Source organism: Hippichthys cyanospilos, chromosome 9 (assembly GCF_059441005.1).
Source record: "Hippichthys cyanospilos isolate Australia breed blue-spotted pipefish chromosome 9, RoL_Hcya_1.0, whole genome shotgun sequence".
Lineage (NCBI taxonomy): Eukaryota > Metazoa > Chordata > Actinopteri > Syngnathiformes > Syngnathidae > Hippichthys > Hippichthys cyanospilos.
In genome coordinates this window covers 16,910,647-16,928,705 of record NC_142377.1, presented here as the reverse complement: position 1 = coordinate 16,928,705, position 18,059 = coordinate 16,910,647, and the positions used below count along the sequence as shown (strand labels likewise).

Below are 18,059 nucleotides of genomic sequence, written 5' to 3'. Positions count from 1 at the left end.
AAGTATTTACACCCAAGAGAAAAAAAAAAAGAAATCAAGAATACCCATCTATTTCCATACTGTGTTCTGGTACAATCCCAGAGTTCAAGTCTCTGCCAGGTTTTCCAAGTTCCATTGTCAAAGTATTTTAAATATTTAAAATATTTACAATGTCCCATATTCCAAAACGTCCAAAGAAAACTGTTGCTTGATCAATGCAAATGTAGGTGCCAGAGGTGTAAACTGTTTCAGTAGTGGGGGAGGGATGAACCAAACTTGTGGAATTAAAATCTGTGGTCCTCTGCAGGGGTGTCTGTTTTATTAGTCCTCCTCTTCAAGATAGAACAGTAGAGGCAGTCTATACATATTTAAAATTACACAATGAAATGTCGTATTTTTTTTTAGACATCCATGAAACTTGCTGTGGGTGAAGGTGGGGGTGTCAAAAACAAAGGCCATCTGGTCAGTCATTCATTCTTGTCCATCAAGCATCCTGATTTTTGTTTCTTCACAGAAAAGTCAAACTCCAATAAATAGAGATACAGCAGAAATGGTTCAGGAAAAAAAAAACAAATAGAGCGAGAGACATGATTCTGGTTTGGTCCATCCCTGAGTTCTATTGAGAAGGACAAAAAGACCAGACATAGAATGACAAAAGGGTTGGAGGTTAAAAGTGACGAGAAAAAAAAAAAAAAAAAAGTAATTCCTCTGGTTTCCTGAGGCTCGTCTGTGTCGCTTCCATCCCCTCATGAAACAGAGTCCTTCGGGCAGTGAAGGTCACACAGAGGTGATGACAATCATGAGGTGAGGAGAGATACTGGAGATCCTGTTGAGAAGGTCGGGGGCCAGCTGAGATAAGTGGCTCTCGGAAAATTCACATGGTGGGAAAATCTGCAGCACGTAGGCCGGCTGGGGGAAATAACCAAAGACACAAACTGGTTACTCAAATGAAAATAATCATAAATGACAACTAAGAATAGAAAAAATCTGCCCCTGCGTACACTGACACAAACTATATATATGGTATAGAGTGTATGCAGAAAACAATCTGAACTGGTTAAAGGAGGGACAGGCAACCTTGCTTACAGCAACTCTTGTTGTTTTTAAAACAAAGTTTAAAAACATGTGTTCCCAATGAAGCCAATACAAATGAAACCAACAACACATTCAGTTAACAACACACAATAACAGTTATAAATAATTTACTAAGTAATCAGACAAGTAAGTAAATAAATTACCTGATTGGAACCAGGATTTGGGATATTAATAATACCAGCCGCCAACTTTGTCTGCAAATAGTTTATAAAGGCGGACTTAAGCGCTTGTGTCTGGTTTAGAACGTCATCTTGATCTCGTCCACAAGGCAAAGCAAGCAGAAGACAGAAGTCACACTCCCCCTGTAACAACACAAACAGGAGCATAAGGAAATGATAAGCCAGTCAAATGGCACGAAGGACGTGAGCACGTACTGTCATTCTTCGGGCTACGCTCTCCAACTGAGATGCCTCCAGTCGCATCCTCTGGACGATTCTGAGGAAGGCGCCGCCTTCCTGGAGGGGCAGCGATCGATGAGCCAGAGCCTTGTTGCCGCACACAAAATGCAACTGGACCGCAGCCGTGTCGTTTTTTAGTGCAAGTAGACCTTGCCAAACGATCGGATATTTCTGTAAAGGTTTTAAGGCATGGGGTTGGGAGAAAGACAAAACGTGTTTAACAATAACTCGGTGGTTTCAAAACGACTTTTTGTGATGTGATTTCTCTTACCGTGAGCAACTGCACCATATTAATAGGCTGTGCAATCTTCCCATCGGGCACGATATGCGTTGTGTCTGGCATCTGGGAATGGACACCTCTTGGGTTTGAGTACATCTGAGAGTACTCTGGGAAGGTGCCGCTTAATCCCGGCGGCATGAGCGGAGCTCTCTGAGGAGATGATATTGTGGGTCCCGACTGCCGTATCCCCATTAATCCATCTTTAGAAAGAGGGGAGTGGGGCCTTTTAGCTTCCAAGGGCTTTGCTATATCTTTCTCTGAAACACCTTTAGGCAGAATGTGTGCCCTTGGAGACAAAGACATCGGTAAACTGGAAGCGGCAGAGGTGGGCGGATGAGTCTCTTGAAGGTGCCCTGAATGAGGGTCTGCCGACGACCGCTCTCCTTGTTGGTGTAGGAGCGCAGCACGCATATCCCGCGGCGCCATATACGCTTCGATTGGCACACCGCTTCTGTAACCGCCCCGGGGATCTGACTGCATGGCTTCTGCTTTCAACTGGGCGGCAGGTTGTCGTCCTTGCTGGTGGAAGCGTCTCGAATCTTCTTGGTCTATGTCATGACTCCTCAGAGCACTTGGGTTCACCTTGAGAACCTTGTCCCTGGCAACAGTCTGGGGTGAAGTCGGCCGTTGCTGCATGGGACCAGACCAGGGAGACGTAAGAGACTCACTATGCATCCCATAGCTCATCACGGAGAGTGGAGGTGTATTGACGCGAACGTCTCCCTGGACGAGATGTCCCACTGGAATCGACTGGGTAGCAGGGTGCGGTGACATTCGGCCCAAACCTCCAGGCACACTGTGAGGCGGCATGATAACGGACTGCTCTGGATGATGCACGCCAGTTATAAATTGTTGCATGGCAGGGAGGCCAGTTGGTAGCATCACCGGTATGCCTTTAGGTGATGACGACCCAATGGGCGAGGACACCTTCGTAAACGGAGAATGTGGATGATTTGACTTGCGTGGGGATCGTGGTTCTTGTTTGTTGCCGCTGAGATGCGAAGGAGTTCTGTCACCAGCTGTCGTGACGAAGCCTACGTGATTTCCGGGAGGAGATGGCAAATGTGGACTTATCGCGGGACTTATGGCAGAGGCCCATTGTGCCTTAGAACCATCTGTACTATGTGACTCCGCACTGTCTAATTTCTTCTGATGTTTTGACGGAAGGTACTCCTGATGGTACATTGAGCTCATACTTTGATTGCCAACTCCCTGCGCAAGACGCTTAACTACTCCTTGCGAGCCAGAGTGGTAAGCAGGATCCATTTTCTCCAAAACTGTGCCTTCTTGTTTATTAGAAGAAAAAGCTGATTGAGTTTTACCAGAATGACCATGATCTGTCTGGAAAGACCCTTTTTGAAGGCCTGACTGTGGATGACTGTACAGTTCTTGTTTCATTTGAGGCATGGATACCAGTTGCTGAGATTCCATGTCACCTGCTGTCGCTTGTGGAATTTGACTTATTTTCGCACTTATCCGCTGGGGTCCCTCTGTTTTTTGGCCAGAGTGGCTGAGTACCACCACTCCTTCAGATGTATTTACCCTCAGACCTGGGCAAGATCCTGTACCAAGAGTTGAACTTTCAACAATGAAGCGTGTAGCACTTCCCCCTTCATCACCAATGGGCGCTCCATGGTAGGGCCCAGTATCGTCTTTGCTGGGCCTGTAGCTGTGTTTAGGTAGAGTCATGTCCGCACCCTGATTACTGATACTTAGGCTTACTTTATCATCATGCTCAGGAGGGATGCACACACGACTAATAACAGAGGAGTGCAATGCAGTGGATGCGATGACAGAGATGACAGACTTGGTCTCAGGAGATGGTTGAGTAGCTGGTGTTCGAATAGACTGAGATGTCACCCTGCAGTCTGGCAGTGGTGCTTTATTTGGCACAACTGCTAAAGTGGTGTTACGCTCAGCAAGTATTTGATCTTGGACTGTGGGGAGATTAGTAGGTACATAACTGCTCCCAGGCAGAGAAATGGTTTTGTGTTTCAAGAGAATCTGTCTCAGATCACTTGAGCCACGGTCAGCATCCATATTTTCAGAGTCAGGTGAAGGTTGGTTTTCTTTGGGTGCCGACGACAAGGCTGGTAAAGAAGGAGCCGCTGTATCTACAGAATGACGAAGCCAATCAGGTGGAGAGACGGGCACTCTACTGTTTTGAACGGGTTTAATGTTTGGTCTGCATGCTAGTGGTGACAGGGAAGGTGATTGCGGCTTTGGGCCCACAGGACTTTTGGACTGGGGGTAAACTGTTTTTATATGTTGAATCTGCTCTTCAGGAGGTGATTCTGACTCTTTCACATCAGGTGCCGTAATAGCCGAAGGCTCGGGTTCTGGCTTCCATGTCGTAGGGGTGATAACGGCAGCCGTAGCCGCTGATGGAACAATGTCTGAGACAATTTTTACATCGGCGCCTGTGTTCTGAACTACAAGAGCTGATGTTTCTTCACTTGGTGAAGGATCTTTTGAATCTTTCCTAGCTTGCTTTTGGCCTTTCAGATGTTTAGGGGTCTTAGGTCTTCCCTTGTTGCCCTTTCTTGGTGTTGCAGGAATGACAGGCTGCTCTTGGACATTAACAGTATTCATTTCAGGTTCCTCTTCCTTGGCGGGCTGAACTGAGTCTTGCATTTCTGGTTCTGAACTAATATCAACCCCAATAGTGTGTGCTTGGGATAGAGAGATGGGTCCATCCTCAGCAGTAATGGAGTCGATAGCGGCAATGAGTTCTGTTTCACTAGCTGGGTTAGGTTTTTCTTCATCGGAGAAACTTTTCAAGTCTGTGATTGGGCCAGTTGAAACTTGAGGTTCTCTTGGAAAAGCCGGATCTGTGAGTTTGGCGATGTTCTCCACTGCCTGCTCTAATTCCATCTCGTGTGAGCTTAAACTTTTAGAAATTTCAAGAGGCTCCTTTTTTTCTGAAGAAGATTCACTGTCTTCATTGTTACCTCTGCTGGTGCACTTTGAGACATGATCTTTCACCTCTTTGACATTAAGCCTGATCTTTAGGTTCTTGAGCACAGGAGACTTAGGAGTCCTTGGTGACTTGTTTTTTCCTTTAACAGGCTTTTCTTTTTCTGTGGTGCTTTTCTCTTCCAACACAGGGGGCTCTTCCTCTTTGCCATTTGGTTTACCTTCATTAATCTTTTCGTTTCCAGCATCGTTGTCTTTGACAATTTCTCTTTTGGGTCTGTCTTTTTCCTCTTTCTTTTGGTCAACTTGAGGCGATGGCGCTTTTTTACATGTGTCGAGCACAGTCAAGGCACTTTCATCAGCACAGTTTATTTCCTGATTATTGCCCTCAGTCAACTCTGATTTTTCCAATTTCTTTGTTGCTCCACATGGTTGACCTGTAGACAACTGACTTGTTGAAGCTTTTGTGGCAGTAGGGGAGGATTTTCCCTTCAAATTTCTCTGAATTCTTTCACAACTTTCAGGTTCATTTGGAACAGCATCTTTGATGTCCACTTTTATTTTTTCCATTTTAACCGCTGAAGGGTCTTCGCCCTGCTTGCGATTTTTAGGTGGTCGGCCACGTTTAGCTGGAGGAGTGGGAGGGGGTAAATCTTGCTCAGCGCTCTGTGCCTGAGCAGGATCCTTATCCGTGACACGTTTTCTTGCAGAACGTGGGGACTCTTGAATATCCTTTGCTGTACGACAAGGCACTTCATCTTCAACTGGAGTTGCATAGACAGATTTTACATTTCTACGTCTTGCTCTGCCTGATGATATGCTCTGCTCGGAAATATCAGCATCTGAGCCATGAAGGGGAGACTTGCCTGTAGCCTTAAATTCAGCTCTTGGAGAGGATCCACGTTTCAGTTTTTCTTTGTCAATGCGCTCACTCTTTCTCGTGGCTGGTTTTTCAGGGGCTGATGGAGGCACAACAGTTGAGACAACTTCAGCCAGGGATGGTTTGCTCTTTTTAGTTTTCAGTTCTTTTGTTTTGCAATCCTTACTGGCGATATGCCCCTCAGTGTTGGTGTCATCGCTAGACTCTTTACTAATTTTTGGTGGTTTTTCTTCCTCGGGTTCTGAAACTGCACAGTATAGCTCTTTCTTCACGATACACTCTTCATGAGCAGGGAGTGAGGAATTAATGGCTTGGGGGACTTCAGTCTGTGTTGCCACAAAATCAACGACGGGTTCTGAACTATTGACAGACTCATGCAAGTTGCAGCTACTTGGCTCTTCAACACCAGGTTTGGCATGTTCTGGAACATCTTCCATTTTAACTTCAGAAGGAGAAAGTTTATAGTTGACCTCTGAATAATCAGGTTCTTGTTTGAAAGATAACTCCTGTGGCTTGATGATGGTCTCGGTTGGCGTATGCTGTACGGGCGCATGTTCAATTTCTTTTTCTTGTTTCATGAGAACCAGAGGAGGAGATGTCTCAATAGGTAATTCGAATGTCTGTTCCACAAGAGGAAGGTCTTTTAACACTGAGATAGGTGGTGTGACCCTGGGTTCAGGCACTACTGCTTCAGCAGGACTGATGGGCTTTATTTCTGGCTCAGTGACAGTTTCTTTAGTTTCAGGCGATTGCAACATTTGTGGTTCCTCCGTTAATGCTTGTTCAACTTTTATCTCAGCTATAATTTCTTGCGGTTCCGTTTTAATCTTTTGTTGTTGCAGTCTTGTAAGTTCCAAAAAACGACTATGGAAAAGAACCACTGGACCTGAGTCAAATTCACCATCTACAGTTCCCTGCTGATTACTTTGCAGATTTTGAGCTTGCTCCGCTTCTTCATGTTTTCGTTCTAGATGCTGAAGTCGTCTAGAGTCCAATTCAAAAACAGGGCTGTGAAGGAAGCGGGAGGCAAACAACTCTCTTCGTTCTTGTTCTTCTGGCTTTGGCTCCTCTTTTCGATCATCAAGTTTATCTTCTGATCCACTTCTGATCTTTTTCTTTTTCATGTACCAAGAGGGCGTAGGCCGTGGCGTTGATTCTATCTTTTCAGTATCTTTCCGGTTACGGAAATTTGCAAAGTGAGAATCATAATCTAAGAAGGACCAGTTATCTTCTCTGGAGGATGAGAGGGATTTTGCCCGCTCAAGGAGAGCCTTGGTATCTGGTGTGATTGTCTGGTCAAGTGCGAAAGAGTAGAATTTATTTCTTTCAAGGTGTGCTGTTTTGGGGTCTGAAAATCTCTCACCCCTTGGCCTCTCTGAAAAAGACTTTGAAGTAGATGCCACTGGAGAACGGGGTTTAGCTTCTCGATCCTCTTCAGAGTCTGATCTTACCTCCCCTGGCTCTATATCATGCCAAACACCATATTCCATACGTTTGCGGTTGTGAACATTTTTGTTCAGATTTCTCGAAAGGTTCACGTCAGGTAGCATGTTTCGCTTTACTCTGCCCTCCCATCGCTTTTGCTGATCCTCTTCAGTATTAAGTGTGTTGGATTTGTTTATAGGTGTATTTTGAGTCCTTTTGACAAGCAATTCCAAATCGGGGTTAACTTTTTCATTTTTGACATCTTTGTGAGGATGATCAAAGTCTTCTTCTGTGTGGTGGGAAAACTGGTGTCCTGGAGAGGATGTGTTGTTCCATTCAGGATCTTCACTTTTATGTCTGAAACTCCTATAGACACGCTCTCTCTTAATTCCATCAGTGTCAAAATGGTCAAGTTTCTTTTGTTTGTGAGAGGGGAAATTATCTGTGACATCCTCAGGTGGTTTTCCGACTTCGTGCACAAGACTGCGGTGTTCCAAATCATCACTTTCACTTTCTTGTGGACTTCCTGGCTTGTCAGGTTTGCCCGGTTTGTCAGACTCTCGATGTTGCTGCTGATGCAACCGTCTATTCTGCTCCATTTGTTTGCGGTAACTCTGAGACAGGTCAATATCAACATGTTCTTCCTTAATTTTCATGCTTTTGGCCGTTTCAGGTGCCTGACCACAAAATCTGAAATTTGCACCATGTTCCTGTTCTCTTGAAGAGCCTTGGTCTGCATTTGCCTCATGTGAAAATCTTCGGGCCGGAGTGTGGGCTTGGGGCCGTTTCGATTCAGAAGGGTCCGATGTCTCAGATTTTACTCGTAGTAGTTTAATGTCCCCTTGAGCATCCTTCGGAGTTCCACTTTTAAACCTTGAATCTCTGCGTTGGGCATCTTTGTGTTTATCAGAGTCTAGCTCTTTCCCATATTGGGTATTTGCATTAGTGTCTTGCGATTGATTACAATTCTCTTCCTCGAGCCTGCTTCGCTTTTGATGACTAGCCCTTCCACTTGAATCAGCAAAGCGCCTTTTTCTTGCAACAAGGCGGTCTGAATCGACTGATGAGTCTTTAACATCATTTCCGGTCTCTGCTTTAATATGCTTAATGAGTCGATTTTTTCCATCCATATCTGAATTATCAACTTTTCCCACTTCAGACCTTTCGCTTTTCACTGGATCGTGGTGAGCAGTTGAAAATTGATTTCCAGTATTAGAGTCATTATCTCCCTTATATTTCTGTCTATCCTGGGCATCTTGTTCACCTCCTTTTCCTTTTCCAGGGCCCACTGCCACAGTGGTATCAAGGTCTGTGTCTGGGAGTGTATTGGATGGAGATTGTCCCATTTTTCTTGATTTCACTCTCTCTGCTTTATCACCTTTTTCTTTCCGTTTGGTGCGCTTGGTTTTCTCTGATGCTACCACTCTATCAGGTTGGCTGCTCTTTTCGCCCTTGTCACTCTTTGAGGGATGTTCTAGCAAAGACTTTTCATTTTTGTCAAAGTGCGGGGGTGAGAGTGAGCTTACGCTACCACTTCTTTCTGAAGACTGGCTATAAATTCTTCGCTCTGATTCTCTAGGCACTCGCTCAGACGGTGATGGTGACACGGCAGGGGTAATAGGCCTTCGATGATGTGAGGGGCTCCATCTGTTTCGATCAGCCTCAAAACGTTCTCGTTCTCTTTGAATATATGTGTATTTTCTAATATCTTGCTCAAAGGGGTCTCTATAGTCCCTGTAGTCTCGTGGATCTTCATGGTAACGTGGGTCATAATGTTCTCCCTGAAAATGTTCCAATTCAGGGAAACGCTCCCTACTGCGAGCTGCATACTCTCTGCGGGCATCGTCTGTATAAAGGCCAGATGTCCGTAGAGTTTCATAGTAAGCCCTCTCTGTTGTAAATTCATGGTACAATGGCCTCCGATCCTCCCTGTTGCATGAATAGGGAATAAAAGGAAGTCACATTAACAGAGGACCTAAACCAGATACATTCAATATAGCGGTATATTAATTTGTTGTTAATAACTGAACTCAGATGAAGTACATTAAATATTACAAGGTATGCAATTAACAACATAGACAAATTTACCGTCGTTCAGGAGGAATTTCATAAAGCTCTCGAATGTCTTGACCAGATGTCTGCATAGCTCTAAAGAATGCCAGCTGACTCTCTTGGCTTGCAAAGTCCACCTATTATAAACAGATGATCAGATCATTTTACATTTAGATCTATTTTATGATTTAAAAGCGCGACATTCAACAACTAAAGTCACCTTTATTTTGCTACCGCTAATCTTCCAACCCTTGGTCTCTCTCACAGCGGTTTGAGCAAAATCCGTATTGTTGTAGAAGATTAGGGCCATGCCTTTCATTCTGTCAAATAAAACCTAAAAAACACAGCAGGAAAAAATGCCTCAGCTATTTAGATGTGGAAGAAAAAAAAAAAAAGAGAAACACGCATAGTCTTACCTTGACAACATGTCCATAGCGACAAAAATGACGTGTGAGGTATTGCTCTGTGATATTGGATGTCAACCCATCAAGCCAGACACATGCTGTGGGCATACTTTTCCCAAAACCAAGCTTATATAAAAAAAAAAAGATATAGCTTATTACAAAGAAGTAAACATTTGATTGACAAACAAAAATAAAAGTCGTTGTATATTACCTTTAGTCTGTTACTGCCAAGATACTCGCCGTCCATCTTTTTAATGGCTTTGCAAACACTGGCAATATCAGAATACTGTACAAATGCATATTGAGGAACTCCATTTATTTTCTTGATGTCAATGTCCTTGTGGGGAACAAAAACACATTTTAATGGCCAATAAATAACGGTTAGGACAAATGTTCACAGTTCGATGGTATCTTACAACAATTTCTCCAAAGCGTTGAAAAATTTCAAAAAGTTGTTCACGGCTGGTTGTCTTCTCAAGGTTACCAATAAATAATGTCCTGGTGGCTTTTGGGTGGAATTCATCTATCCTACCATCCAGGGGTCTGAATTCATTCTCACTCTCTGTTTCTAAAAAAAGAAATGTGCTGTTGTTATGGCAAATCATGGTATGACTTTTTAGCATCAGAACAGAATTCTAACCTATGGACAAATGTCTTGCACTAAACAGGTGCTGTTAGAAGCATTTTTGAACATTAATTATATTTAAACTATATACAGAGATCCCTCGCTACTTTGCGCTTCGATTTTCTCGCCCTTGGTCTTTCGCTGATTTTTTAGGTGGGGAAAAAAGCTATACTTTATTGCGGTGACACGCTGTGAGAGTTTCTTGCATGCCAGACAGAGTAGGTAACTACAAATGCACTTGCCACGGGCCCTCCTCGGGCGTGAAACTACTGTAGTACACATATTTACTTAAGTCTTAAATGATTAAATCTTATACACTGTACAGTAAATGAGCAGTTCATTTTTGCTGCTCTCTGCCTGTTGACAACAACGTGTGCTGGGGTGCGTTTAATGAGTTACATGTGACGTTGCAATCTCCTCCAGCTCCAACTGCCGCTTTTACACCCACAGGGACGTGCTGTTTTAGTCATCAAACGCACCCACAGCAAAGACACACACATTGTCAAGGCAGTAGGCGCATGCACAATGTCGAGGCAGAAACACAATGGAGCAGACGTCTTCTAGACCGCTGGAAATCTCTTAGTTGTTTGAACCCGTAACTGATAACCATGCCAGCCAAGGAAAAATACAGCCAGAATTGCATGCATGAGTCAATCAACAATCCAGCCAAACTCAAGACAAAGAAAATAACACAGGGAGTAGAAGCCTTTGTGATGAAGAATTTACGGATGTATTCCGTAATGAACAACAACAGGTTTTCAACATTTGTTGTGGATGATGAAGCCAAAATTCCCCGAGCATTACATATTTTATTACTTTAGAAAAACCAATGGTGGATAGGCTATGTTCAGATTATGCAAACCCCTCTATTGAATTTTCTTATTTTGGTGGTGTCCATTTGAGTCCCATCTGTTTGTGCAGTTTCACTGTTGACTGCTACCTTGGCTAGCCGCACTAACCACAGACTGACTAGCTGCCATATGCCTGTTTCTTGCGATTGAGCATTTCCCCCCATGGTTACATTTTTACATTACACAGGCCCTCCAGGAATTTGCATTGCAGTGATTGCAAATAAATAAATAAAAGTCTTGCAATTTTGTCCATAAAGAATGCAAAGTCTTGCAATTTTATCCAATCACAATTTCCTTAAGTTTGGTTTGATGTTAAGCAGGCATGAACAGTCAGGAGCACCGCAAGTGACCAAGCTTGTCTCTTAACTGCAAAATAATAATTAATACCTTAAAGGGATCGTGTGTAAGATTTAGACCGTTTTTCACTACAGCCAGCAGAAAGTGCTGCAGGTGCTGCATTTACCATTGTCCTTAGCTATAACAAACATGGCTGCTTCCGGAGAAGTGCCACTCCTCATGTAATATGATTTAATGATAACTAGACCTATGATTATATTTAAAACATATTCTTGGTTATTAAGAACACATTCATTTGAAAGTTTTTGAAATTTACAATCATTTAATTTATTCCTTTTCAATGAAAAACACTAAATCTGACACACTGTCCCTTTAAAGTAGAAGCTGAGCCCATTGACATTTGAATCAGTCCTAATAAAAAAAATGTTAGCATACAAAAATATAGTACAAAGGTACTACAAAACACTGTCGAGGCATGCTTAACTGGGCATGCTTAAATGTACGCCGTATACTCAGTGCTGGATATTTGCATGATTTGAGATCATAGTTTGCATTTAAAGGGGACATAACATTTGACAATGTTGCTATGTCGATTTCTCACCCTAAACAATCCCAAAGTATTACTTTTCTTCATTTATGCATTTCTAAGTGTTTGCCTATTCCGTGTTCTTGTACTGGCCACACCAATGCAGAAGAAAATTGCAGAGCAATTCGTAACTCTCCTACACCACCTCGCACCGCCTGTGCAAGAGAAAATACAAGCCAAACTTATCCGTGCCTTTTAGTTTTGTTTTGGTTCGGGAGCTGAGGAGGAGAGATTTTGCACAGTCAGCCAAGTCAATGGCAATGTTTCATTTATTAGCTACAGCGTTTTACTGTAGAAATGCTTGAGTCGACAACAGGTGTGTTTGGGAGCACACAGCTGGACATTTAGCATCAGTAGTAAATAATTCACCCGTGGGCATAACTATTGCGATGAGTACTGGGTTCCCAAGGGGATTGATTTGATAGGGGGAATGCATGTTCGTGAGAGCGGTGAGCTGTTTTGATTTTTAATGTCAGTAAAATGCCTGTTTGGCCCCGTATTCATGCTGTTGGAATACTCCATCAGTCGCGAGCCTCGTGAGGATGAGCAGTCTAGATGATGGATGAATGCATGTTGCGTGGCCCGCCGGCATTGTGCTACATCATGAAGGGGGAAAGGCAGCCACACAGAAAGAGGCACTATCTCTGCAAACAAGGCGCTTTAATTCCTGGTAAGAAATATCGGGACTATAAAACTCATATTTAATCAGAAATTAAATCGCCAATGTGCCAAAAATAATGTATATGCACATATTACACAGTGGAAAAAATAAAATATCATGTAATAGGCATATTAAACTATAAAAAATATAATTCTAATCATTTTAAGGTGAGAGTCAATTATTTCCAAAAATTCTGGGGTCCTTTAAACATAAAACAATTTTGCTTTAGTGTTTGTTTCAAAATAGTTTATGAAATGCAAAGTCAACAAATTGCAAAAATATACAATTATTCATTTAAACAAAAAGCGTTAAGATTTTAGGCATTATCACTTACCTGGACCATTCCACGCTGTAACTTCAATCAGCATGCCAAAAAATAGTTTTCCTTTAGGAACACTAAGAGCTTTCTCTTGATCCTCTTGCTGTCTAAAGAACACCAGACCGTAGCGGTCTTCTGATGCCCCATGGATCTGCACGGAGGTCACTTTACCATGTTTCTTGAACTCATGGAATAGTCCGTCTTTTAAGCTTGTATCTGCAGAGGAAATAATTACATTTTGTAAGTATGCATAAAAATATAATTTATATATATCATATAAAAGTGTAGTTTAAGCTCATTCAATTTTATGAAATTTCAAATTCAGGGACGTTGCTCACCTGTCGACCGCACTGGTAGGTTTTGCACTTTAATCCCAAAGCTTCTACGTGGCTCATCCGTGTCAAGGACCATTGATGACTGAGGTGGTGCATGTGCAGCTGACGACTGAACAGAACGCGCTCGTGAGCCATCACTTGAGCTGCTGTTGGAGTCGCTGTAATCAAAACAGTACATTATGAGACATACGCTAGTCTGGCTGCTATATTATGGCATTATTTACAGATAATTTATTAACATAGCATCATTCCCTCCCCAAAAATGGTCCCACCTGCCACTGCCTGTACTGCTGGTGCTGCTCACGGAATCAGAGCTTGAAGATCTACTGCGGGATTGAGATCGTGGACCTCTTCCAGGTGAGAGGAGAGTTCGTTTCGGGGAATGAGCAGTTTTGGACGTCTGTCCAGTCGTCCGCTGCGGGGAAGGGTGTCGAGACTGTGAGGAATGGGATGATCGGCTCCGGCGGTGATGGTACGTTCTATCAACACGCCGTCCTCTGTCATCTCTGTAGAGGTCGCGACGCGTTGCAGCCGCAAGGGAGAAAGGGTCTCGAATTCTAGAGTCAAAATGAGCGTCCGATGTCTCAAAGGTTCCGGTGATGGCGCTGCTCCCTGGACCGGCAGCAGCAAACAAAGAGCGGTCCCTGTAATAGTCCGCATTGTAGTGCCGCTGTCTGTCAAAAGTTCCACTGCGCTCATGGTGTCCATATGGGCTGTGGTCATACGCACGGTCGCGAGTTTCTGAGCTACTGCAAAATGACAAACGGACAAAGAAGATAAATGGGTCAATACCATTCCTAATGGGCAGCTTTTCGTTCTATTATGCATACTGTCGGCAGCCAAAGACATTTTTGTCCAAATTGTACATACTTAACCTGATAATACTAAATAATTCTTCTAGATGGTATCATGTCATAATAAAATCTCCAGTTGTGCTTTTTATTGTACTGCAACAGAGAAGGACTGTGCCCAAGCAGTTTGTCAATCTCATTCAGTCTGAGGTAAATGGGTTGAAATTCAGTCTCTAGCCTGCCTGTGTGGAGGGTCATGTGCTAACTGTGCTTGTGTTGGTTTTTCGGCATACGCAGGCCTCTCTTAAAGACTCTAGATTGTTGAAAGGTTTAATTGTGAGCATGTAATGGATAGGTTTTTTTTTTGTGACTATATAACAAACAGCCCAAAATCTGGATGAGACTACAGCTCCCCAATGGCCGTAATGACCACAGGCAATATATGAAACAGATAGATGCCAATATTACAATGCCTTGAATCTGGATAAGTAATGTCTTGAAAATATAAGTCATTCAATGTCGGTGTCACACAAACTATTTTCAGGGACAGTGTAACGTTTGACCTAGTTCAACACTATCACGTTGCATGACACAGAAATGAATGGTATGGGGCTAACCCTCAGATTCAAAATTTTAAAAGTCTTTCAGTGAGCTATTGATGATGCAGCTAATCAGTTATGTGCGAAACCTGCAAATTAGTTAAAGTGGGTGAGAAAAAGAGTCTTTCCCAGATACTTTGGGTGAGAAAGTAGGATAAGGCCTGGACTGGCTGACGGTCAATCGCAGCATATTTTTGGAATGTGGGGAAGAAGCTGTACAAAACCAACACACGCAGCGTGAGAACATGCATGTTTCACATAGGCGGGCCTAAGCATGAATTTGAAACGCTCAAATGTAAGGCGAGTGGGCTATCAGCGTAGTGAATGTTTAAAATAACAATACATAAACATAGTTTATTTCATTTACAGAATAATTTTTCTTGTAAGGTGCAACGAATGTTAATCCAAAAGTGATGCAGTGATAACAAACATGGGAATTTGACACAAAGTACATAGAAATACCAACCTTTTTGGAAAGATGTTACTGTAACTAATCCAAATAAAACCTAGTTGGGCAGAACGTGAGAGCCGGAACGAAAAATCAACAGAAAAAAAAATCTGTTATTTTAATGTGCCTGAAACGGCTCACTTCGATCAGACTGCAAGTACTCTTCAATTACTGTGGAGCATGAGGCCAGCAGATAATCCACCGTTAGGCAATCGAATTTCCTTCACAGGATGAGGGGAGGAAAAAGGAAAAATTAAACAACAAAATTAAAGGATTTCTGAGTATGTGGCGCAGGAAAAAAAAAGACATGGGAACATAAATCTCTTCAAAAAAAAAATAAAAAAATAAATAAAGATGATGAATTCAGGGCAAATCAGCCAGGTCCAATGTCGCCTTAACAAAACATCCAAAGGGATCATCTAACCAAAAAGTATTTTCCAACACTTCTTCTTTAAAGGAGTCAAAAACGTATTCCTTGGATTTTGTGAGCGTTACATAAGTAAAAGGGAATCTACTTTGTGGAAAATTCTACTCCGTAATAATTAGCTATATAATCCCACTTGTCGGATATCGCATAATTCCAGACTCCATGGTTGGCATCCGATGTGCCTGCTGGCTGTCTTATGTTGTCTTTGGATTTCTTTTAAGTGCAGATCAGGCAATCTCGCACAGCTACATCCACACATAAGTAATCCAACTGAATGGCAGCTACACCAATCCATTCTAGGATTCAAGTGAGTACATCCAATGCATACGTCCAGGAGTGTATGTCCAATGGTGCGGTCTTCTGGCATCTTCAGAAATTTCTCCAGAAACTCTCCTGGATAGCAGATGGGATCCACTGCATGTTTGTGAAGTCTTCTTGGTATAGCTTCCATCTTTCATGGGAAATGTAGCTACACTAATTCAGCTTGGGCTAAAATTGGCTTGGGAAGAAAAAAGAAAAAGGGGAAAAAAAAAAAAAAATCACAAAAACATTGGCCTTGTATTGTGTAATGATTAAGGTCCAGGCTCAGAGGAGGCTGTATCCGCGAATTCAAAAATGGTTGGGGAGGAAAAAATTGTAATCCAGCTATCAGCAGTTGCCAAGATAGACAAAAGGATAACCAGATGGAGGTAGTCCCGAAAAAGGTTATGATAAAATACACAATACCTGTGAATCCACCATGGCACCGATTAATTTCCAGTTTTCCATTTTGAATCAAAACAAAAACTTAGATCCATGTCCTGGAGAAAATGGCTTTAGATCATCCAAAGCTCCCAGGAAGGGGTTATTTCCATGAAATAAATCCAAAACTCGCCAGGATATTCCTTTCGGGTGTAATATCCATAAAAAGACCTTGTATTAATGTTACCTTAAGAAATCATAACATGTAGTTAATTTACTTAATCCCATGGGCATGGCAAGTCAATTATGATGAAAAGTGGAACGATTCCTAGATTACCTTTGTGAAACCCTCACGAGGCAAACATCCCTTTAAAATAAACCCAACTATGCGATTAGGCGTTACACCTATCTCATACCGAGATTTCCACAGATTGGTGACCATGTCCACTTACCCATCTATTCTCCGTTCATAACGTCCCTCTCTGGTGTGAAGGGACACTGGGGGTCCAAACACAGGTCCAACTGTTCCCCTAGAGAATCCTGCAACGTCTCGACTGCTCGAGGGGGAGCTGTCATCAAGGCCCCGCACGGCACTTGGGACTGACCCCGGTTCATTGTAGTCAGTCCGAAGGTCCCTGTCTCCCATTTTGTTGACAGCATTGTGAGCCTTTTGAGCACTTTTGATATCCACAAAATCCACAAAGGCTGCAACACCACCCTCTGACCCCCGCTTCCGAAGGACCTTAACACTCTCCACACGTCCATACCTGAGAAAATGGATGAAATCAAATGAGATGGATTAACTCAAGATAAGAGACCTACTCTTTTTTTTTTTTTTTTTTTTTTGCAAACGCAACAATGTAAATATTACCAAAACTGGGGGAAAAGCAAACCATCTGATACACAAAGTATTCAAGCATAATCGGAAGCAGAATATGCATTGCAACCATATGGGGTGTAATGCAATCATTAACACTATAACAAATTAGTTGCAGTGGCTGCTCCTAAGACAGGCATGTTTGTTTTCTTGCAGACGCGTTTTATAAGAGTTCCTCGAGTGGCCCTTCTCTCCACACTATAACGACATGTTGCTTTACCCTCTTCCTACCTCTCAAGCATAACAATTAAAATCGAATAGTTCTCGTTTTAGGCCGGCTGCATAAACGATAAGTAAGAGCTACACCGTGACGTTGATGAAGTGCGCTTCAGCGAGCCAACAACTAGCTAATATTTGAAGACGGGCCCGGTCGCCTGCCTGTTTTTTTTTTTCTTCACAATTTCGTGCTGGAGAGTTTTGTAAATTTGCACGGCAAAACCGCACCCGCATAAAACCTGTATTTGTTACATACAAGTCTAATGCGATTTGATATGTATGTGTCCGTTAAACGTGTGCAACTACGAATCTTTTAACGATCATTAAAACGTATTGACTTTCCACAAAATGGTTGGCTGGGTGGTAGCTTGGTAGCTAGCGACTTGCTTCTCGATGTTAGCAAAAGTTAGCTAGTTGGGCAAATATCGTCAGCAACGGCGCTAGAATGCGTCCGTTTCATACGAGATCCCCTTAGAAATCTCGTCGTTGTGGAGTACAACGCGAATAGTACTTTAAAAAGGGACTCCGCTTCAAATTAACACGTTAGCAGCGTTAGCATCGACGGTGGGCTAGCCAGCGACGGCTAAGTGTTGTACATGGCGCGCTGCCCCGCCACCACAGAATCCCCTCTTGCGTAACCTACCGTTTAAAATGCTCCACAATCTTTTCCTCTCGGACGTGTTCGGGTAAATTTCCCACCCAAAGGTGTCTGGTTTCCCGAACCATCTTGCGCGTTGCTTTCCCCCTTCACACACATATGATCGTGTTTTAGCGTGTGAAAATCCAGCCGGCCAAAAGGTCCGTCAGAACAAAATGAACGACGACGTTTTAATGCCGAGGAGACGCGGGCCTGCTCGCCCGCCGCTCTGGTGGTTAGCCGACGCTTCCTCGAGTCAGGCACGGGAGCGCGCGTCGGG

The 18,059-nt window shown here is 43.0% G+C and overlaps 1 protein-coding gene across 1 annotated transcript; it reads right to left on the bottom strand.

Moving 5' to 3' along the window:
* Positions 1–539: 539 nt before the first annotated feature.
* LOC148419182 (msx2-interacting protein) lies at positions 540–17,975 on the bottom strand. The gene is made up of 14 exons (XM_088422740.1): positions 17,786–17,975; positions 16,502–16,816; positions 13,376–13,852; positions 13,107–13,261; positions 12,784–12,984; positions 9,846–9,997; positions 9,641–9,766; positions 9,442–9,555; positions 9,246–9,359; positions 9,062–9,162; positions 1,744–8,902; positions 1,449–1,643; positions 1,218–1,376; positions 540–888 (listed from the first exon to the last, which is right to left on the bottom strand). The coding sequence occupies exons 1-14, from the start codon at positions 17,866–17,868 to the stop codon at positions 757–759; spliced, it is 9,483 nt and encodes a 3,160-aa protein (XP_088278866.1). The 5' UTR covers positions 17,869–17,975; the 3' UTR covers positions 540–756.
* Between the last annotated feature and the right edge of the window lie 84 nt (positions 17,976–18,059).